Source organism: Eulemur rufifrons, chromosome 16, assembly GCF_041146395.1.
Source record: "Eulemur rufifrons isolate Redbay chromosome 16, OSU_ERuf_1, whole genome shotgun sequence".
NCBI lineage: Eukaryota > Metazoa > Chordata > Mammalia > Primates > Lemuridae > Eulemur > Eulemur rufifrons.
The window spans coordinates 42,763,401-42,786,836 of record NC_090998.1 but is presented as its reverse complement, the minus strand read 5'-3'; the positions used below and the strand labels follow the sequence as shown (position 1 = coordinate 42,786,836).

General features: G+C 49.9%; 1 protein-coding gene across 6 annotated transcripts in view; it reads right to left on the bottom strand.

The window, feature by feature from the left end:
• PDE1B (phosphodiesterase 1B) overlaps nt 1-22,514 on the bottom strand; it is a 28,190-nt gene extending 5,676 nt beyond the window's left edge. Inside the window, exons 1-10 of one of the 6 annotated variants that reach the window (XM_069489682.1) lie at nt 22,344-22,514; nt 22,134-22,256; nt 5,662-5,775; nt 4,596-4,837; nt 4,339-4,405; nt 3,533-3,649; nt 1,186-1,326; nt 691-791; nt 457-582; nt 228-329 (exon numbers count right to left, since the gene is read on the bottom strand). In XM_069489682.1, the coding sequence (XP_069345783.1) occupies nt 228-329; nt 457-582; nt 691-791; nt 1,186-1,326; nt 3,533-3,649; nt 4,339-4,404 (653 nt within the window). In that variant the 5' untranslated portion in view covers nt 4,405; nt 4,596-4,837; nt 5,662-5,775; nt 22,134-22,256; nt 22,344-22,514. Of the gene's footprint in view, nt 1-227; nt 330-456; nt 583-690; nt 792-1,185; nt 1,327-3,532; nt 3,650-4,338; nt 4,406-4,595; nt 4,838-5,661; nt 5,776-10,025; nt 10,195-21,922; nt 22,049-22,133; nt 22,257-22,343 lie in introns of those variants that run through there. The other 5 variants (XM_069489679.1, XM_069489681.1, XM_069489680.1 and 2 more) reach the window with 5 other exon arrangements.
• Nucleotides 22,515-23,436: the final 922 nt, after the last annotated feature.

The window sequence follows — 23,436 nt, the reverse complement described above, 5'->3', positions numbered from 1 at the left end:
TCTGTCCTGCAGACCAGCCACCTAGGCTGTGCATAAACCCAAGACCATACGCACACACGCACATCACACACGCTTACACACACACACACACAGACACACTCAGGTACCTGGAGCCAGGACAGTCTCTACATCCAGGTAAAGATCATACCAGCTACCCATGGGTACAAGCCCCAACTCACACACCCCTCCCTCTGGCCTGGCCCCAGCCACACCCCACCAGATGCCACCTCTCCAGCTGCTGCAAGGCTGTCTTCATGGACTTCACTTGCTGGAAATGGCAGGACATGTCTGTGGCCAACACCATCTCGATGACCAGGGCCCGCAGCTCTCTGAATGGACAGAAAGAGAGAAGCGATCAGCCCCCTCGCCACTGCTGGGCAGGAGGTCCAGGATGTGGGAAAAGGGGGCTGGGATAAGGGAGCCTCTTAGGGATGCCAAATACTGGCTTCTGCTTACACAAACTCATCCTTGGTGAGGTTGATGAAAATGTTCATCTCGTCATCCTGCATCATTCGGAAAACAGAGCTGATGTGGTGATTCTCCAGTACCGAACGATCATTGTACAGGATGGCACATTCTGACCTGCAAAACCAAAGGTCATCAAGTCCAGCCCCCTGTAAGGAGAGACTCTGGCAACCACCCCCACCTCCACCTGGCTCCTCCTGTCACCGCCACATCCCCACCCCTCACTTGGTCTGGATGTGGAAGCTGTTGGTGGTGCCTGTGTGCTCATAGTCATGGATGGCTGCAGCAAAGATGATGGCCAAGACCTCAATCTCTGACAGGCAGTGCTAGGGGAAAGAGACAGAGGATGAGAGTAAGCTGACCCCTGCCGGTCACTGCCCAGGAACCTCCACACACAGGCTAGATGACCTAGCCCATCCCTTACATTCTTCAAGGTCAGCTCCTAGGTTATGGCAGCCAGGTTTCTCAGCTCCTGGAATGGCCAAGGACCTTCCTCCTCCCAACATGCATCCCAGGACATGTCCCCAGTACTGCCCATGAAGTTTTGGTCCACCCAGGAATTCTCTAGAGTTTGAATTCTCCAACTTGACTCCATAAAGGCTTTGGGATGCCAAAAAAGAAGAACCAAAGAGAGAAAAATGGAAATGGGAGCACAGTCTAGACTTCCGGTTCTGCAGCCACAGACCCTGAATCACAGAAGAGGGATCTCCAGGCACCTACCACCATCCCTGTGCGGAGCAAGACGCAGTGGACCGTCTGGGTGACATCAGCTGCGTGGATCTGGTTGTGGTAAGGATTCTTGTACTTCCCATAGCCTGTCTCCAAGGCCTCCAGAAAACTCATCAAAAACACAGTGGGAATCTACAGAAGTGGGAAGAAATCGAGATGTATTGAGGCAGCGACTGAGGACTGCAATCAGCAATCCCACCGTTCTTCAGAGGGCAGCGTGCACTGGGAGAGAACATGGGCTCTGCAGTCAGAAGAGTCTGGGCTCAAATCCCAGCTCTATCGCCTGCTGGCTGTGTGACCTTGGGCAAGTCACCTGCCTCTCTGTGCCTCAGATACATAATTGCAGAATAAAGATAATATCACCTACCTGGAATTTAATGAGATAAGTAAAAGGCACTTAGCAAGCGCTCTCTAAAGAATAGCTACAATTATTATTATTTCTCTGGAGATTTTTAAGAAAAGGAAAGAAATCTTCCCTCCTACCTTCCAACCTCCCCAACTCCATTCCCAAATCCAATACCATGGAAAAGGGCTCAGAAGCAGGGGAAAGAATCAGGTGACCTAAAGAGGACCCTTCCAGACAGATGTGGATCAGCTCTCCTCGGAGAAGCCTTTTCTAACCACTTCCCCTCCACATACACTGACACACCCACACCTGTGTCCCACAATACACGCACACACAAAGCACCAGGAGCCCGAGGTCTGGCCAGCTACTCTCAATCCTGTCCCTGTCTCTACATGCTCTTGGAGTATGTCTGCCTCCTTCAAAAAGCCCAGGGCTCCCAGAGGGCAGGGCTGGTGTCTTCACCTGTCCCTGAATCTCCGAGGCTGGGAGGGGCCCAAGGTTCAGGACTGGGGGAAGCTTCTGTAGAGATGAGCAACAGAGTGACAAGAGGCACAGAAGATGTGCCACTAGTCAGTCAGACCCTAACATCCCCCACCCGCACCCCTGGAGGGCTGTGCCCCAAATTCAGGGAATTTTAAAGGACTGTTTCCATGACAACTGCCCTTGCTATTGCGTTGCCATGGAGTCCCTGGAGGGAAAGGAAGGGAAAGGGAGGAGCAGGGGAGGGGCTAGGTGCCCAGGAAGAGAATGTGGAGACCCGGATCCCACCGGGTCACTACCGTCAGGGGAAACCAAAGCACTAAGCACCCATCTTCCCCTAACTGCCCTGGAGCAAGGCAGACTGGGGACGGGCCCAACCCACTCAATCCTTCAGGTAAGACAGTAGAGTTGAGGAGAAGGTGGTGTCTGAAATGTGAGAACCAGTTTGGAGAAACGCGAGCTGGGAAGAGTCTTAGGAAAAAGAGGGCTCTGCTATCCTCTGTCCTGGAGAGGGCAGGATTGGAAAGAAGAAAGTGAAACTGCACAAGGCAGGTCTCAGGAAGACACTGAAGAAAATCCCAACCGAGCATCTCAGGAAAGTTGTGGAAACTCTCTTGGGATTCGCTGGAGGAGTGGAGGGTGGAGAAAAGGCTCACACGCAAGAACAGTCTTTTACAGTCAAGCGGAGAAAGGGGGTGGGTGGAATGACCTCCCAGAGCCGGTCTGGGTGGGGACCCTCCAACTGGACTCCTCCCCCCATCTAACATCTACTGCCCCCCAGCACTGACCCAATATCCCCATTGCAACCCTTCAACCCCCCTCACCCTCCCCTTCCAAACGTGTTTTTTTATGTGACAGTGTTTTTTCCTGCCTTTATTCCCTCCCAAAAGATGCTCCCTCCTGTCATAGGACTTTAATTCCATAGGAGAGGACTTTAATTCCACATTATACTTCCTGGCCAGCCAAGATGAAGAACAAATGGGGTTCACACCCCCCCCCTGCCCTGCCCGGAGCTGATTCTCTCCATAACATTCCTGGCACAGAGACTAAAGCTGGGGTGGGTGGGGGTGGTGAGGGAAGTGGCCAATTTTGTCCCCTCTCCCCCCACAGGAAACAAACACAGAGACTCTAGTCCCAAAGGGCACTGCTGACAGCATCTGGACTCTAGGCCTCTGGTGTCCACAGGCAGGAGGCAGAACAGCTGAGAGGGGAGGAGAGCTCCAAGCCAGTCTGGAGAGGGCAAGTTAGGGGAAAAAAGCAAAGCGGGAGAGAGCGGAGTCCAGGCTAGACAGCTGCAGACCTAGAATCTTCCCCTAGAAAGTAATCTACGAAGTCTGGGGCTGGGACACAGCAAGCGAAAGAAAGGCTAGACTCGAGGTGGGCATGGGGAGACTTCCCTGGTGGTGAGACTGGGCGAGGGAGCCCACAGAATCTGCTTGCTGGGAACCTTTAGAACAAGAATGAGAGGAGTGCGGAATCCTGCCTGGAGGCAGAGGTAGAATGCTGCCCAACCTTGAAGCGGCTGATGAGGTTATGCCGAGTCAGCAACTCAAAAACAATGGTCCTCAGGGCGTGGTCATCTGCTGCTCGGTTCAAGGAAAAGACATCAAAGCACCAGTGGTCCAGGTTCTGTGGAGAAACAATGGACTAGGTCGCTTTCCAGCAGCAGCAAGGATTGAAGTTAGACTTCAAGGAGGACTTTCCAATGAGTTCAGGGACTTGGAAAGTAGGAAAACAACCAGGTAGTAAAGTGTACTTCTTTCTTCCCAGACATCTCTCAGTATGGGAGAGACAAGAAGGCAGGGATTTGCCTATGGAGTGGCCAAAAGTTGTTTTGACAAACGTGGGAACAACGGTTAAAAGAGAAGGCAGGCAGGGTGCGGTGGCTCACGCCTGTAATCTTAGCACTCTGGGAGGCTGAGGCGGGAGGATTGCTCGAGGTCAGGAGTTTGAGTCCAGCCTGAGCAAGAGGGAGACCCCGTCTCTACTAAAAATAGGAAAAACTTAGCTGGACAACTACAAATATATAGAAAAAATTAGCCGGGCATGGTGGTCCCAGCTACTCAGGAGGCTGAGGCAGTAGGATCGCTTGAGCCCAGGAGTTTGAGGTTGCTGTGAGATAGACTAACGCCACGGCACTCTTGCCTGGGCAACAGAGCGAGACTCTGTCTCCAAAAAAAAATAAATAAATAAAAATAAATAAATAAATAAATAAATAAAAGGAAGGCAAAAATTATGCCACAAACAGAGTGTAGAAGTCCCAAAGGCTACTCCATCCCCCAACCTTCTCTTCTTTTTCCCCAAAACCCAGGGATCACCTTGAGACAGTTGAGGACCGCAGTGGAATGGGTGGGGCCCACAGAGGTGTACGTTCTCCGGAACATCCTAAGAGAGAATAAAAACAAGAAGCCCAGGTATAACGGTCTGGGGAGGGAAGGTCTGGCCAGGTGGGGGTCTGGGAATGAGCCATGGACACGGGGGATCATATGGCTGGTGGGATCATGGAAGAACAGGTGGCTGGGAACAGGGGCACAGCTAGAGGCAGAGAGGGAGGCGGAGTGCAGGCAAACCTCACCGTTCCACAAAGATCCCAGCCTGCACAGCGTGCACGATGCTCCGGAACTTGGGCTTCTCCTCTGCTCGGCGGCCTTTGGCCCGGGCCTGCTGGGTGAAGGTGGAGGCCAGCCAGTCCCGCACCTCTGAAGGCACAGCGTCTGACCGCAGCTCCTGCAGCTCATCCTCCGTGTCCAAGATATGCCTGAGATCCCAGAAGGGCAGTCATAGAGGAAAGATAGGTTCTTCCACAGCCTAGAGACCCTGCACCCGGCCACACCCCACACTCACTAACACTCATGCCAGCTGTCTCCAACCCTCCCTTTTCTTTCTCTTTCTATATCTTTTTAATCCTGTATCTCTACCTAACATCTCCAATAACATTGAAATGGGTCACTATGTGAGGTAGTGAGCATCCCAGCTACGGAAGTGTTCAAGCAGGCAATGGAATACCATCTTTCAGGGATGCTATACCGCAGCACTGTCCAATAGAAATAAAATGCAAGCCATTTCATAAAATTATGAAATTTTAAATTGTCTAGTAGCCACATTAAAAAGGTAAAAAGAAATAGGTGAAATTTATTTTAAAGATAACTTTTATTTAACCTAGTACCTCTAAAATATTATCATTTCAACATGGAATCAATATAAAAATATATCAATGAGCTATTTTACATTCTTTTTTCTAAGTCTTTGAAATCCAGCATGTATGTTGTGTACACATCTCGATTCCTACTCGCCATGTTTCAAGCGTTCAATTGTCACCTATAATCAGCAGCTCCCATGTTGGGCAGTGCAGGTCTAGAAGCATTCCACACTGGGAAGGTCAGGACTAGAAGAGCTTTAAAGTCCCTTCCAACCCTGAAACTGTCTTCTCTCCTTCTTGATATCTGTGTTTGTCTGTTGCTGCATCTCTCTGTCTATTCCTCTGCCCCTTTATCTCTGCCAGTATTTCCTGGAGCTTTTTATATCGGCCCCACCCTCTCCCTTTCTTCCTGTCCGTCATACATCCTTATCTCCAGCTTTCTGTCTTACTCCCTGTCTCTGGAACACTGCGCCTATCTGTTAGTTGTAGGTCTCTCTCTCACCGTGTCTCATCTATATAGACAGCCTCCAGCAGAGAAGCTGTGTACTCCAGGTTTTTCTTCAGTTCCTCGATGTTTACCTCCCCATTCTCCAACTGCTTCACCATGTAGCGCAGCCTATAGAGAACAGGTACAAACATCCTGCTTAGGCACTGCTGCTTTGTCGTGAGAACAGGACACCCTCTAACAGGGTCCATTTTACAGAAACATCCTCAGTCTTCCATAAAATAATTCTAACATTAATAATAATAGCAGCTAATTTATTTTTATCTCAGGCTATTGCCACTGCCTGTATTAAGTGTATCTACCCCTAAAATTTAATGCATTCCTGGCATTCCTGACTCCATCATCCTCACCCACCATCTGACCTCTCAACACTCCTCCTTTAGCCAGTGTTTCCTGCAAACTCTTGTTTAAACGGCCAGGCCCCAGCAGAATTAGGCAGGTGATGTTTTTTGGTTGATCTGTTTCATAGTCTGAATAACCAAGAGCTAAAACTGCTTATTTCCACCATAAGAGAAGGCTTGGGATCAACAGCAATCAAAATAGCCCCCACGATTCTTTTATCATCTCTTGGCTGGGTGGCAGGTGAGCCGGGGAGAACATGCCCAGAGCCCCTCTGTCCCTGGCGGGATGGCAAAAGCACAGAACAAAGAACAATCTGAAGGCTTCCGCCTGGCCTCACTCCATGCAGGCAGAGCTAATGGATTATGATTCCAGAATCCATCAACCAGGACAAAGCTGCATTAACCCCTGCATCCCCAGTCTTGCACCAGAGGGAACCTCTGGCAGAGTTACTGTACCCACCCCCTGCCTCTGTCCCAGCCAAAGCTTTCCCCAGTGCAAAATCCATGGGGTGGGGCCAGAGATCTCACTTGCTGGGTACTTTGCCTGAAGGGACAATGCCCTCCTGTTTTACACTTACGAATTCTGGGGGGTCAGTGATTAACTGGGAGGCTTCTTAGAAATCTGGTGAGTCCAGCCCAGGCAGTCACCAAGCAAACAAAGCTGTCTGACTTTAGACAGTGATTTTAATGAATGCAATTAAACATTCCCTCCTCTCTTCCCCTAGCCCTGCCCCACCCCATCTAAAGCCAACACGGGGATAAAAAGCTGGCCATCACAATTCCCCACAAAGAGGGGCTTCGGAAACCCAAGGTCACCCTATGAGTCAGGGTGGAAAAAAGAATGAGTCAGGAACTGGAGACTGGAATTAGCATCAATTCTGAGGGATGCCGGGGGAGGGAGAACAATGGCATTCCTGAACAGAAAGAGCTCTAGAATCCCAGGGTCTCCGCAGTTTTGGAATAGGGGTGCCCAAAATAGCCAGCCCCAGGAAGCATCACAAGCCAACTCTCACCTCAGGGCCCAGCAGTCGTGGCCGACATGTCAGAGAGCAAATGGGGCAGAAGGGAAAGTGGCAAAGAAGTTGGAGGATGGCACTGCAGCCTCCTTGGTGGGCTATCTTCAAATCTCACTTCCAGCCTTCCTGCTGTACTGTCTCCGTGTGGAAACAGCAGGTTGTTTAACAAGAAAGAGGAGGACAGTTTTAGCAAAGCTCAGCCCCAGCTCTGGCTTCATTAGGGAGGAGGAATAGAGGCAACACATCATAAAACTCTTTCCCAGCCAAATGAGCTGGAAAGGGGCCAGGAGCCAGTATCTCCCAGAGTACCCACCCAGAGATTTCAGAACAAAGAGGTACACTCTGCATGCAGGACCCAGCCACAAACCAGGGCTTCCCTCTCCTGATCAGTCCCACTGGCCAGGGCTCTCCACTCTGGGAACATACAACCCAGAAAGAAAGAAAGGCCTCTTCTCCTACGTCTCTCCCCCAGACCCCCACCCTGGTCTTCTGGTTCATTCAGCTCTTATTACAACCAAAAACTCTTCCCCCGGGGTTCAATGCAAATCACCAAAGTCCTTCCAGTTTCTTTCTGGACTCATCTCTTGAAACTCACAACCCAGCAGAGTTTCCCAAAGTGAACAGCCACACCCACGGATGCTCATTTGCATCCATTTGCATAACCGCTAACAATGCTGCCAGCTCTACATTTTAAAAAGCACTTTCTCCTACATTATCTCATTTTATCCTCACAATGGGCCTATGAGGGAGGGAGGAGGGGAAGGAATTGCTGTCTCCATTTACAAAGCAGAAACCAAGGCTCAGGAGGCAGCTATGGCTCCGGGGGTGTACCCAGCCACAGAGGGGTCTAGGAGGCAGAAGTCCCAGGTTCAAAGCTATGACTTCCTGCTGTAAGCCCTTGGGCAACTCACTAACTCTTAATCAGTATTTATTAAAATGTGGCCTGTAGACAACCAGCATCAGAATCATCTTGGATACATGTTAAAAATATGGATTCTAGGTCTCGCTCCACACCTGCTGAACAAGAATTTCTGGGGGTACAGTCCAGGGATCTGCATTTCCAACAAACACCCCAGATGATTCTAATGTACACTAAAGTTTGAGAACCTTTAGAGATTCGATTTCCTCATCTGTAAAACAGTGAGGATGATGATAGACCAGTCTCACAGGGCTGGGAATAAGAGGATTAAATGAAACAACATATGCAAAAGGCCTGGCACATACAATGGGTCTCCATAAATAGATTGGAAGAGGAATTAACTGACCAACATCATCCCACCCAGCTCATACCACAATCCCTTCAAATCCAACAGGTGCCTTCTCTTTCCCAAGTCCAGATAGAGAAGAGTGAGTCTAGTTTGGATGGAGGCTGGTAATTAGGAAGCGTCCTAACAGGAAATGGGAGAATGATAATGACCACAATCTTTCCTTTACAATTGCAGAAGTTAAGCGATTTGTCTGAGGTCTCACAACTTGTCAATCTCAGGCAGGTGGGAAAGGTCTACAATTCAAGCTAATGGAACCTAACAGCCAAGGTGTTAGGGCGGAACAAGCCCAGTCATGTAATCAGCTTGGAGAGAGGACGGAACTCACAGCTTCCTCAGTCTCAGTCAGTCCAACCTTAATTAACTGTTTGTGACAGTCGGCCCATAGGAGACCATGAGTGTCTTGATGGTGCTGACTTGTTTATCTTGGCCTCCATCCTCAGAGCACACAGAACATGCTTAGTAAAAGTTCATTGAATAAATAAAAGCGAAAGGGAAGATGAATCAGGTGTGAGGCTACCTCCCAGAGCTCACAATTGAGATTTCTCAGCCAGGATTCCCAAAATGCTACTGGCAAGCCTGAAGAAAAGAGTAAGGCGGTAGGTTGACTTTCATTCAACACATGCTTCCCTCCAAGCTCCTCCTTCCCCCACCTCTAGATCTTGTCCAGGAGCTCTTGGACAGCTTCTGCTGAAATCTGAATCCAACATGATCCAGACACCAAAAGGAAGGGGTAAGGAGGGAAAGACTAAAGAATAAATTTCACAAACGCACAGTCCAAGAAGAGGACCTGGACTCGGGCAACTGAAAGGATCCAGGTGCTGAACTGCACCCTCTTGAAGTCGAATAACCCCTTTCCCCCACATACACACCGTACTTTCTGGCCTAGCAGAGGCCTCTTTTATTCTAAAGTCCTTCAGAGTTAGGATCTCCCCAGACTCACACAAAGTCCTCACCTCCCTGTTCTTCTGCAGGAAGCCCTTCTGCCCCACTCACATTAATCTTAATTTCACCTCTTGTTCAGCTCTCAGAGAATCCAGCACGGAAATGGTCCCTTTCCTTGTAGAACAGGATGCTCAACCCTGCCCAGTACTCATCAAGCACCAAGGAAAACTGGAAGCTTCCCCCAACATTCCTTCCACCTCTACCCACACCCCTGTTTCCCCACCACTTCTTTCCTTACCCTCAGTCCCTGCACTATAGGAAAAGCCTCAGATCCTGACCCCTGGAAGGCCCCAGTCTCTCCTAGCTCCAGGTTGGAAGGGAAGACTTCTAGCAGTAACAACCCCAACACCTCAGAAGGGCTCAGCTTCCCCAGCCATTTCCACCAGTTCATTTCTTTGGCTGATGTTCTGGGGATTTCCAAAGCCCCTTCCACTAATTCCAGTACGCATGCTCCTGAAAACATCACCATAATTAGGGGGCTTAGGACAGGGCAGCCTCAAGCCAGGGGGCTAAGAGGAGAATTCTATTTCTTGTTTGGGTTCTTAAGGAAATTTCAAAGGGATGTGAGGTCCTAAGCATGCTGGGGGTCAGGAAGAGGGGTGGGGGACACTGCTAAGTCACCTGCCATAGTCAAGAGAAAGTGATACAAAGGAAAGGGAGATGGAAATGGGAGGAGAATAGATGAAGGACAAGATGGAGTAAAAGGTGGAGAAGGTAGCACGCACACTCACAAAACATATGGGGATGTCAGATCTTGATCGCTATCCTCTTCTCTCCTCATCCCTGGCACCTACCTGAGGATGGGGCCCTGGAGATGGATCCTCTGAACAGGAACAGGGTTTGCCATGGGAACCAAAGTTTCCTACTTCAGAGTATCAAAATACTGACCCCAGGGCCAGGGCCCCTAAGGGGGAACAACTCCCTCTTTGGCCCCTAACTTCCTTCTCTAGGTCCCAGCAGAACGGAGCAACTGACCAGAGAGAACTCTGGGGAGGAGCCTGGCTGGAGGAAGAAGAGAGTGATGAGGCAGAGACCCAGCCTACCGGAACTGGGTGAGAGGCTGCAGAAAAGTTTCACATCTGAATCAGACTGAAAACAAGAATCTGTTCTCAGAAGAATCCCAGAAAGGACATAAATAGCACAGGCCAGCCCCTTGCTCTGAGGAGGTGGGGCTCCTGTTTGGGAAAAAGGGGTTAGCAAGAGGCTTAAGGGTGCAGGGACAGGGAACCACCCTGAATCTGTGTCGTGGGAGGGGAAGGGGCCCTGCAAGAGCCCTCTAGAGGGGCTAAGCAGATTCAACTCCCTCTCTGGTCTTTTTCTGGGGCCATTCTCCAAAATGAGCTTTAACCCACCTGATAGAATGGAAGCAAGACAGGAGGATGAACTTCCCACACAGAATTAGAAACTGTAGGGGAGGGGCTTGCTGAAGCTAGCAGTCAGGGGATCCTTATCCAGACAGAGACCGGCTCAACAGAGAGGGAAGGGCCTCCCACCTTCAAGCAGTGAATAAAAGTCAGGAGAATTTGCTCAAAGAAGCCAAGAGATTGGGCAAATTATTTTAACACTCCCAGCCCCAGTTTTCTCAGTAAAACGGAATTTGGGGAATAACCATGAATTAACTAGAGAGAGGTCAATCCAGCTCAGAGGCAGAGGAGAAGGGATCAAATGGCCCAGGAGGGGCCAAAAGAGGCATCTAGTAGAGGTCTGGGGGCCAGGACCCCCTCTTCTGCCTCCAGACTTTGCTTTCGCTCAGGTTGGGGAGGACGGCACCCGGCCTCTGCAGCGCCAAGTGGCGGTGCGCACACAGCCCCAGCCCGCGTCCGATTGGCTGTGAGATGACATCACCAATACAAGTACACTGGGGCCGCGATTGGTCAGCTGAGGGCTTGGGCGGGGCCAAGAAGGAGAGAGGGCGGGTGAAGCCCATTGCAGCCAGTGAAGAGAGTTCCGGGCTTCTACGGTCTCCTAGATCTAGGTCTAGGGCCGGGGGTGATGTGAGAATGAGGAAAAGGGATGAGTGGGGCTAAGTGTTACAGGAGAAAGGGAAAAGAGAAGCAATAGGCCAAGAGCTAAGATTTTATAACGGGAAGTCTTCCTCCTCATCCCTACCCCTCAAAAGCAGAGAGAAACTAAAATGCCTTGTCACTGTGCCAAACTTTGAAGGATTATAAACAAACGAAGTTTGGGAACCTGCTGTTTCTCAGCTCCACTGAGTACTGGGATAAGTGGACGTAGGCTTCAACAACAAGAGGAATGGAAGTTAATTAAATATCTACAAGTCGTTTTCTATTGAGCACCTGGTAGCCATAAAGCAGGGCTGCAGCAGATTTGGGAAAAAAGAAACCTGCTCTCTGTTTCCGTCTTTTCCTGTGTCCCACCACCACCCTTCCCACAGTGACCACAAGCTGATTAGTGTTTTTAGACAGAAAGGACTATGGCTGGGCGAGGTGGCTCACGCCTGTGATCCCAGAGCTTTGGGAGGCCAAGGCCAGAGGCCAGAGGATCCCTTAAGGCCAGGAGTTGGAGAACAGCCTGGACAACATAGTGAGACCCTCATCTCTACAAAAAATAACAAAAATTAGTCCCACATGGTGACGCGGGACTGTAGTCCCAGCTACTTGGGAGGCTGAGGCAGGAGGATTCCAGGAGTTTGAGGTTGCATTGAGGTTGCAGTGAGCTATGATTGGGCCACTACACTCTAGCTTGGACAACAGAGCAAGACCCCACCTCAACAAAAAAAAAAAAAGAAAAGAAAAAGAAAGAAAGGACTAGACTCCATGTCAAAAACCCTTACTTGACATGCCACCAGGAAATGAGGGACAAATTATGCTTGCTTGGAGGGATGAGGATGAGAGTGGGGACAGGTGGTAGCACACAGCCTGGAGCACCAACAACCTCCAAGCCAGGCCAGCTCCCCTCCCTCACCTTGTCCTCTTACTCTAGGCCCTGCTACTCTAGCCAAGTGACCCTCCTAATGAAAGGTAGAGATTTCTTAGACTGGAAAAGCTTTGAAGAGCATATCTTGTCCATTCCTCTGATCTCTTGCCCAATAGAACCAAAGCTGGTTGGACAAATGACTGTTCACCACCTCACCCCACATACACATGCCACATCACTCACCCTAGCCTATTACTAATTGTTCTAATAGGAAGGGATATTGGTCAACCACAGTCCCTTCCTGGAGAAAAAATTTCACACATATACACTTACCCACACCTATACACACACCTGAAACTCTACCCCTGAGCTAAGGAGACTGTCACCTGGGGGGGGGGGCACAGAGGTGATGACCCCAGCAAAGGGTGCAACATGCATTTTCCTTTAGCCCTTAAATTTAGTTTAAAAACAGAAAGGAACCCAACCATAATGCCTCCCTCCTCTACTCATCCACAGCTTTCCCCACCCTGCACTGAAGAATAGGAGCTGGGATAGGAAACAAAGGAGGGGACACTCTGCCTCTGGTCAGAGAAGAGGGGTGGGTGTGCCAGGGAAGGGATTAACTGGCTGACTTCAAACCTCCAAAATCTCAGAAGTTGAAAGAACCAAGAAAATCACCTAAATCCAATAGAAAGAGGACACATGTTAAAAACAGGATACTTTTGCCTAGACTTTATCATCCTATGTAACCTTGGGCAAGTCACTGAGCTCCAGTTTCCTCATCTGTAAAATGGGCAAATACGTGCATCACAGAATTCTCACAAGGATCTAGTGAGATGTGGTATGAGAGCACCTCGGGAACTATAAAGTGGTATATGAATGCAAAAGATTATTATTTATTCCAATCCTTTAGTTTGTTTAGCAAATGTTCATTAAGAATCATCCATAAACAAAGTCCCTGCCCACCCTTGTACCCAGGACCCCTGATTTTCCATCCAGCCCTCAAATAGCACCTTGGATATTTGTGGAGAAGCTCTAGTCTCCCTGACACCACCACTCCAGAAGTTTAGGGCTTCTCTCTGGCTTCCTACTCCACAGGGCCCAGGGAGGCAGGGGAAGCAGAGGCTGGGCACATGCAGAGCATGAAGCTCCAGAAACCAGGAACAACCAGCTCTCCTCCCCACCCAAGCATTCCCACTCCCCTCACTCCCCTGGCTTCCATTGCTCCACAGGCAGCCCCAGTTCTGGCAGCTGGCTGGGCATAGTGGCGGGGGTGGCTCCAGAGATAAAAATAGCCCCCCTGGTGGCAGAGCTGGGGTGCCATCCTGGGAGGCACTGTTGACATGGCAGCAGTGATGACAGGTCTCTAGGCACTGGACAGAGGAGCTGGGAGGTGCAGGTGGGACGGGGGAAGGGCTGGGGCAGGGCCTGAGGAAGACTGGAAGATAGTGGGGGAAGGCTAGAAACCAGGAGAGTGGAGGAAGATGAGGAAGAGGGGCAGGAGGGACTAAGGGGGCAGGGAGGGAAGGAAAGCAGATTTGAAGTGTAGAGGAGAGTCTGGGAAAACACTGAAGAAGGGGGGTAGGGAGAGTCTGCTTCCACCTGCGCATGTGTCTGAAGGCAACTCCCCCTCTGCCTCCTGACCAGAAACCCTCTCTAACAAGCTTTCCTAGCAATGCCCAGCACAACTCAGATCACATGAGGAACAGAATAATCTAAGCAGCTTGAGCCTTAGCCCAGATGAATAAGGACCCAGGTGTCCCAGCTCCCAGCCCAGAACACAAATGAGTCACCTCTCCCGCAGGCTTCAGCCCTTGAGAGGGAAGGAATTGGGAGGTGTGGGCAAGAAGGTCAGAGGAAGGCAAATTTTGAAGAGGAGGTTCCCGGTGCCCAGTCCAGAAGAACTTTCTCTGGTTCATTTGTCCACCCTTCTTCTCTCTCCCTGCACTATTTAATTCTGCTCATTAACCACCTTCACGAGGACCACTCCACCAGCCACATCCCAACAGATGTTCCCAGCAGATGCCCTGCTTCCAGGAGGCCTAACAGATGTGGAAGCCGGCCTGGGATGGAAAAGTGAGTGGGAAGCTTGGCAAGGGACTAACTAGCAGTGTGATCGGGGCAGCACTGGGCTGCAGGGCTGCAGATCTCCAGTCCCAGCACTGCCCTCCATCTTTCCTACTCTCTCTGGGCATCAGTTTCCTCCTCTCTGACTCTTCGTGGTTCTCCGATTTAGAGCAGGGGTTGGAGGCATTAGGGAAGTAGGATGCCTGGGCCTCATTCCCCCAGTTCCAGAGGTCATCCTGTCTGACTCACTGCTTCCCCCAAATCAGCTCTAAGCAGGTGCTTAAAGGAGCAGGGTGGCTTTTTTCTTTATCAGAGAAAGGTTACATTCGACCCTCCATGAACTTTTCAGGAAGTTCTCCAGAATATCTACCTTCAATCTATTTCACTGCAATCAAAACAACAGCAAATTTTCTTGGCATTCCAAAGAAGAGCAGAATGAGAGAGAACAGGAGGGACAAAGAAGTCTTTGAGGTATCTAGTGCAATTTGATTTATTATATATCTTTCAGATTGGAATTTCTACAGCTACTGCTTGGTAGAGAGATGCTCAGGGTAGACAGCCTGGCAACACTATTGGCATGTGTGCTCACTCAGCTCAGGCCCCAAGAAGTTTCCAAACAAGGTGGGCATAGAGGAGAGAACTAGGGGAATGTTTCCAAGCTAAATATGCAAGAGCTGATAAACAGTGATCAGTGAAGCCTCGGAATAGGAATGAAAGGAGAAACTTCCCTAGCCCCCAGGTCCTGCCTGCCAGAGAATCACTAAGCACCCCTGCCCCCAGCAAGCCAAGCTCCCTTCCCAACATAAATGGTGCCAACACCAGCTGGCAGCCCAATCACCCTACTGCAGCCACCATAATTATTTGCAAATCTGACTTCTCATTGCAGCTGTGAAATCAACTGACCTGGGAACCTGGCTTTATCTATTAGCACCACCTGAAGCACCCCCCTTCTAGCTCTTCTCCGTGCCCCCCGCCCCCAGGCCTCACCCTGGAGACATCCTGACCCTTTCCCCTCCAAGCTTGCCCCTTTACCAAAAGCCCATCATAGCTCTCTCAGTGGACCTCTGCCAGGTCTGGGATGCTGAAGTAGCATCCTAACCTGATGTTTTCTTCCCACACAGGGAGCATCACCATAGATGCAGCAGGAGCTGAGGGGAGACGAGCAGTTGCAGGGTGGGGGGACACTAGGGAAGAGGGGCAAGAGCACTGGCCTTAGGGACCTCTCTGCATTGGATGGATAACAACTCGGTATTCCCCATTTCCCTTCTCAGAAACACTTCTTTTCTCCTCAATTCCCATCAATGCTCCTTCCCAAAGAAAGGGAGAAATGGTCTCCCAGTTCTCTTGGACCTTTAGTCTTCCTCCCTCAGGGGACAATCTCATTATCTAGCAACTTCCAGTTTCCCCAGTTGTCTCACCTCCACCCCACCTGCTGCCCTGGTTTCGTCCCTCTTTCTCTGCTGCTATCCTGAAGAGAGTTGGAAAATAGCTCCTCAACTTCCGTACCTGAGAAAATCAGCCCCCTGAGATTCAAAGGCAATTACTTGGCTTCCTCCCCAGAGGAGCTGGGCGGATGAGGTCAGTGAGAAGGCAAAGAAAGGCCTTGCAGAAGACAGGAGTGGAGGCTGGACTCCTAAGGTGGCGCCACAGCGTGCCCGCGAACTGACGCTGCACCGTCACCACAGCAACACCTGGGCGAGGGGAGGGCACCCCAGGGACTTCTGGCTCCTAGCCTAGATGAGGGAGGAGGAGAAGCACTGAGGGCGAGAGAGGGTACATCAAAGGGAACAGGGACAGAGAGAGGAAGTGGGACAGGAAAGAAGAGCAAAATAGAGCCTAACAGAGAAAGGGAACCCAGAGCAGGATGGGGCAAAGGAGAGGATGCAGGGAGAATCAGAGGAAGAAAGGAGAGAGAGCAGAAGAGTTGGAGAAAAATCCTCAATGATGCCTTTAAAGATTTGACAGAGAGGAAATAGCTGTTTCAAGGTTTCCTGCTCCTCCATCTCAGTCCAAAGGTGAAAAAAAAAAAAAAGGAATCTGAGATTCAACCACTTATTTTAGGAATTCCCTGGGCAGGGAGCAGGTGGAGAAGAGTCTATGGATGTCAGCTTCTCTCCCACTGGGTCCCTTACCTGGTCTTCCAGTCCCACAGCATCCCCAACCTCCTTCACCATCCTCTGGCAAATTGACAAATGCAAGCTCAAATATGGCATCTCCTCTCTTTCCCCAAACTGCCTCCTGACAGTCCTGGACAAGCAGAGGTTCTAAGGACTTTAGAGAGTCTCTAAAACAGGATATGTGTGGCATACCTGATGATATTACCTGCAGGCCCAGGGATGCGGGGTAAATGGCAGAGAGGAATTCCCCAATACTCAAAGAAGTCACCTATGGCAGCCCTTGGCCTCCCCACACTCACTATGTCTCACAACTGCAATTGCTCCAACCACTTCCAGTTTGACCACTGGGTCCCTTCCTTTGACTGTAGTGGCCCACATTGTTTACAGTACAGCCCTCCTCCAGCTCCCCCTAGCCTACTGGTCTCTAAGCTCAAACACCTGCCCTCACCCCTTCCAGATAACCATTCATCAACAAGACTCTTCCAAATCATGTCCCAGACACTAGGACTTGAACCTATTAGGTAATTCATATTCCTGCCTCTTGAATCTTTATTTTTCTCTGTCATCCTAGCCAATAGTCACCCATTCATGCCCCTTCCCCTGCCTTTTCCACAAAGCAAGCTCTCTCATGCCAAAAGATCTCCACAGTTTATCATTTAAATACCATTTTCACATGAAGATATCAGATGAAGAACTGAGACTCAGAAAGGCTATGTGACTTCAAGACGACACAGCTAGTAATTGGCAGAGTGAGAATGTGAACTCAAACTCAGTCAAGTCCCCTAATATTCTCTGTGCCTCCCCGGTTCCCTGCCTCCAATCACCTATTCCGACCAGACGTTTGTGAAGTTCTTCTGAATTTTATTTCCCCTGTCTCTGCACCTCCCCTTCACCTTACTGCTGGAATTTTCCACCCTCTATCGTCCCAGAGATACCACACAGTCCTCATTCAAGACAAAGCTGATGGGGGAAATAGAGAGACTGAAAACATTTGATGGAAGAGAAGGATATAAAGCCCAGGAAGGAGAGACTCCCTTTGCCATAGCTGGAAATAAAACAGGAAGGGCTAATCCAGGGAGGACAATACTAAAAATCACCCCTGCCAAGGCCTGGAAGAAATGATGCTCCTTTTTCTCCAGAGTTCTGAGGAGCCATAGTTCATACTGCAATCTGCACAGCAACTCCGCATCCATACACAGAGAAAGGAGGATGGCAGCACGATTTTCAAAACTGGTAAGAGCCACCCACAGAAGATCACGCCACAGGGCATATACCAAATGAGGGCAAAAGGCAGGGTAAATCAATGAGGCATTCTCAGCTTCCTCCTTCTGCCCACTAGACCCTCCCAGGATTGTCAAAAAATTTGAGTGTATCACAAATACATACACAAGATCACACATACATATTATCCTATTACCTACATAGACACTCACATACACTCATACATCATCTCATTCATACCTAGGGCAATTTCAGGTATTCAGGGAAGTGCATACCTTCCCAACACATTTCTTATCACACATGCCATTTATAAACATAAAAACACAGACATATCATTTTGGACCTCTCCTTCCACAAACTGTTCCCAGCACGCACATCAACCTTTATGCAGACATGTATGTGTACACGTCAGGCAGGTATTCGCGGTTTCATCCTGACATCTCATTCACACGCTCCAAATGCCACAGTTTCCGTATTCTCTGTAACTCCTTCAGTACCAGGCTCTGTCCCGAGGTCTCCAAACCCCACATCTTTAAGTATCTCTCAAAAAACATCTCCGTACCTCCATCTCCATTTCCTACATCACACACACACTCACACGCACACACATACACACACAGGTTTACATGCACCACAAAATCAGAGACAGAACTGGGCCTCATGCCATATATACATGTATTCTTTAATTCATTTGTTCATTTCTTTATTTAACAGAATTTATTAAGTGCCTGTTATGTTCAAGGTACCACACTAGACTCTGATGAAATAAGATGAGCAAAAATAATCCCAACTGGGGCCTTGTTCCAGCTCAGCTGTAATGACCTTGAACCACAGCATAGGACATTGAGCCTAGGCCTTGGGGATCTTGAGTGTGTACCATGTGGAGAAAGAGAAGAGAAAGGGATTATATCTATACTGTCCTAAAGGAAGAAGGATGTTCTATCTGTAAAATTTAAAATTCCAAGAGAGAAATTGGACCAGAGAGGAGAGAGCGACACTTGTACTATCCTGAGAGAGAACTCATATTTACATTTTTCCTATGTGCATAACTCCTCACAAAGAAAAAATTAGGCAGACACTAAAATGGTAGAATTTTACCACTTGGGTGGGGGTGAAAAATAAGGAACAGGATGTCTTCCCCATTCTCCACACCACTTGATGGAGTTGAACCATAGGAGCAGGGACTGCGCCCATTTTGTCCACCACTGTGAGCCCAGCACCCAGCCTGCCTCGTGGCCCACAGAAGGTACTCAATAAATAGTTGTTGGCTGAGTGACTAAGCTGAGGATGGTAAACCAATCTCTGCTCATAAGTTTTTCTTGATTCACAAAAGACACGGAAAACTCTCTCTACCTCTTCTCACTCTCCCCGCATCCCCAAAGCCCTCTGATCTCAGAGAAGGGTAGACAGGCCAAACGCTTCATCTTTTTTTTTTTTTTTTTTTTGAGACAGAGTCTCACTCTGTTGCCCAGACTAGAGTGAGTGCCGTGGCGTCAGCCTAGCTCACAGCAACCTCAAATTCCTGAACTCAAGCGATCCTCCTGTCTCAGCCTCCCGAGTAGCTGGGACTACAGGCATGCGCCACCATGCCCAGCTAATTTTTTCTATATATATTTTTAGCTGTCCATATAATTTCTTTCTATTTTAGTAGAGATGGGGTCTCGCTCTTGCTCAGGCTGGTCTCGAACTCCTGAGCTCAAATGATCCGCCCACCTCGGCCTCCCAGAGTGCTAGGATTACAGGCGTGAGCCACCACGCCCGGCCCAAACCCTTCATCTTAAGGTTAGGGATGCCAAAAATCATCCTGGCCAGCCCATCATCTCCAAACAGTCTCTCTCATGCCTCAGCTTATGCGTTCGCTTATTAGGAAAATTTTCCTGCTAGCTAGAGGTAAAATCCCACAGTTAGAGACTCCTCAGTACATATGTTCCAGATTCTGAATTTATCCTTGACAGGGTCTCAGTGTGGGAAGCAGAATTCTTGGGTGTTCCTCCCAATAAGAAATTGCCCTGCACCATTATATTAGTGTGGGCTTCTTATCCAGGGCAAAAACACCAGGCCTGGTCTCCCTGAACAGAGTCTAGATGTCCTAGATTAGAAATTAAAAGGGTAGAGTGGAGAAAATAGGAAGTGCTTAGTAGAAGAATCTAGATAGATATTTTATTTTCTTTCTTTTCTTTTTTTTCCTTTTGGTTACAAGTGACAGTGAAGAATCTAGATAGATAGATGATAATACACACACACTTACATATTTCATCTGTCTTCATTTCTTTTCAGTACCCAGTCCTGAGATAATCATGCCTACACCCCTATTTCCAAACTAAACAACCCCTTCTTACCCTGGCCCATGTAGGGGCATTAGGGGGAGGACACCTTTATTTCCATTTAAAAGAGGGAATGTCTCCTTTCTCACCTCTTAAGAAAACACCTGACTTTGTCCTCCTACGCAGCTAAACCTCTAAACCCTTTTATTTCCCTTCATCTGATTATCAAAGCCTTCCAAATATTAAACCAAGGCCAAATCCAGTAAGCCATCAACTTGAGATCTACCTTGATATCAAGATCTTTCTCTGCTTTGAGAAAGTGAGACTAGGAATGTATTCCTGGTGATTAGTAACCAAGAGATGGCAGTTTTCTGGGTAAGTTATGACATGCAGCTAGCATTCTTAAGGACAAGATTGCTGGAGTGAAGACCAGAATAATCTAATCAATAAAATTAGTGAGCCTTGTCCGCCAGCATCTCATGTGAGGACTTCTCAGCCAAGGCTCTCTGGAGGGCCTGCTGCCTCTACACCCTTCTCTTCCTAGGTTCCAAGGCCTCCTTCTGGGGGTCATCTTCTCTTATGGTTAAGCATGTCTCACACGAAAGGAAGAAACAACAATTCATCTTCAGGAAAAATTTTTGGTTAGAAAGGTGTGGGAGACAGTGAAACTGGTAAAACCCACTCTTTCGCAGGGCCCTGTTTCCTGGAATGGAGGCAAGATGAGTGTACAATGAGCCACCAGTGCTAGGGAAGCCCTCCTGAGACACCTTGGATTCTCCCATTTATAGACTCCGAGGCCCCTTCTTTGCCTTTCAGCCACTTCCTTACCTGCCCCTTCCCCAGCTTAGTTACCAGAGCATTAACAGAGCATCGTTTTCTATCAAGAATCACCCAGTGCTCCTCTCAACAAAAATCAATTCAATCCGCTTTTCCATTTCTTCATCCAAGAACTCATTCCAAGGCTGCGCTTCATAGAGCCCGGCAAATTGCATTGGCCAGAGGCAGCAAAGGAGAGGGACTGAGAAGCACATTTGGATTCCAAGCCTTGTTGCCCACTATGCCTCAGTTCTCCCTACGGCCTCCCTAAGCAGCTACTGTATAAATCAGACCCACCCGCCATGTAAAGGCGTCATCTCGTCACCACAGGTAAGGTATTTAAAGAACAATACAACCATAAGTATCTATCCAGCCCTACCCCCTCTCTCCCTCTACCAGAACCCAGAAATATAAAGCTTCAGTGCTCACTATTGAGGATACTGGGGAGGAACTAGGTTCAGGGGCTATGTTTACTGTGTTTCCTCACTAAACATCCATACTGTCCTACCTATTGCCTCTTTCCTGGGGCTGTGGGAAGTCATCTCAGGGAGAGAGCATCTTCCCTTGTTCACTGATTAAGAACTAACAGACTGCAGAGATTACCCAGTGGCAGCAGCTGACTAGGAGATAAACATAATGCTTGTCTTTGACTCAATCCTCTTTTTTTCTGAGGAACAGAAAGAAAAGTTCATTTCCTTCCCTGGGACTAGAGTCTGAAATACCTGATTGCTTCCTTTCCCCATTTATTTCTCCCCCATGCCCTCCTTGGTCCTGCAGCAATAGAAAAGATACCTAAATGTGCTTGGAGATCCTGGGAGACCCTATATAAACAAAAAGGCTTTGATGAAGCCAGTTACCTTTCCCCTGTCAATCAATCTTTATTCACCACCACCACCTCCTCCAGCTCCCAGGTAGGGGCTCCACCCTCCTCCAGATTCCAGGTGAGTCGCCTCATCATTTACATGCAGGGTGAGTTTCCAGGCCCCAAGACATGAGCAGCTCAGGTATGGGGTGCTCTCAACCCCCACCCCCACTCCCTGTAAGATGCAGGAGGCAGAAACTACCAGTCCCATCTGAGATATCTATGACCCACAGGTTGGCACAAGTATCCCCATGCACTAGATCTGCATGTCTGCAATCGCTCTACGCACCTCTGTGACCCATGGTCACTCATGCACACACATGTGATGTGTCTCACATCTGCACAACTCCGCACGTGTGAGTCAGCTTGGCACCTCCACTGCCCCTCTGCAGCCCTATCACACCGCACATACTGTGTCGCCTGTCCGCGCTGCGTGTCACCCGGGGGGTCCACAGGCACATCTTTACCTCTGTAACTCCTAAGCCCGCTCCGACCAGCCGTCTTGCTCCGCACATGCCTTGCACATGTGGCCTGGCCACGCGTGTCAGGGCCGTGTTTCCTCACACCTACCAACATGTGTGCCCGAGAAAATCTACCAGCCCAGCTCCAGCTATTCCCCCCACCCCCTTCAGGCTCCCTAAGGTCCCTTCCCCCCATTCCCCCCGGCCGGGGACTCACAGAGACCGGAGCTTAATCCACATCTTCTTGCTGGGAGCTGACTTCAGCTCCAGGGGTGACGGGCAATCCGGTTCCAGCATCTCCGGAGGACTGCGGGGGGACAGCTCCATGCTCAGCCACCGTCTGCGGAACAGAAGGAGGAGACAGCACCTCGGCTCAGCCACAGCCCCTAGCCCAGAGACCCTCACCCCGATCCCAGGCCCTTCCCACCTGCGGCTGGCGTGGACCAGCCAGGCCGGTGTCTCTAGGCTCGGCCCAAGCTGACAGAGCTGCGGTTTCTGCGGCTCCTCCTCTCCCGCTGCCCGGCGAGCTCTGGGTTCCCAGTCCAAGCTCTCCGCGCCGCCGCTGCCGCTGCCGCTACCGCCGCCGCCGCCGCGCGCTGCCAGAGCCGCCTCCTCGCCTCTCCTCCTCCCCGGGCCGGGTCCCCTCCCTCTGCTCCCCTCCCTTCTCCTCAGCCTGCCCGCCAGTCTCTCACTCCACGCAGCCACTCCTCCCCCTCCCAAAGGAACGATTGGAAGCCGGGGGCACACACAGACGAAGCGCCCAAGGGCGAGCGCACGCACACAGGCGCCCGGTACGAGCGGCTGCGTGTGCCCTGCGCGGGGGGATGTGCGTGCGTGTTTACAGAGTGCAGCACAGGCGGCGGGCAGGACTTCAGTGCGGGTGGTTGTGTGGGTTCCCTCGGTGTGTGTTTTGAGTTTCTGTGTACGTGCGTGTGGTTTCCTGCGTCCGCGTGTGCCAGCTGCCTGTGTGTCCCATGTGTGAGGCAGGGGTAGGGAATGAACACCTCTCTCCCCTTGGACACTGCGGAGTGAAGCCACCCACCATCAGAACCCAGCCGACGAGACCCCACCCGTGCTAATGTCTTTGAAGGGAAAAGTTCAGGGTCTGCGCTGAGCTGTGAGGGCATCCCACACCTGGCCTCTGGTCCCCCAGCTTGACCTCCCCCATCTGTCTCCAGTGCTGTGGCCTTCCTCATGGTGCCTCCAACTACCTGTCTGGCCATAGGAATTTCTCCCAAGTTTAAAGCTCTCCAGAGCAGGCAGCACTACATCTTCCTTGACTACAAAATAGCTCCACACACCAGGAAATCATTCCTGACAGCTCAACCCCTGCGGCAGCCCTTCCAGCTCATTCCTCTTATTCTGTCTTCAGAGAAAGAAGTCTAAGGGCTAAAGGCCCAGCACAAAACAGCCTAGCTGCTTAGTAAACATTTGTGGAATGAGTGAATGGAATTTGAACTCAAGACCTTGTAATAGGACAAAGCCTCTTCCATCCACCTGAGTTCCACCTGGGACTCTTG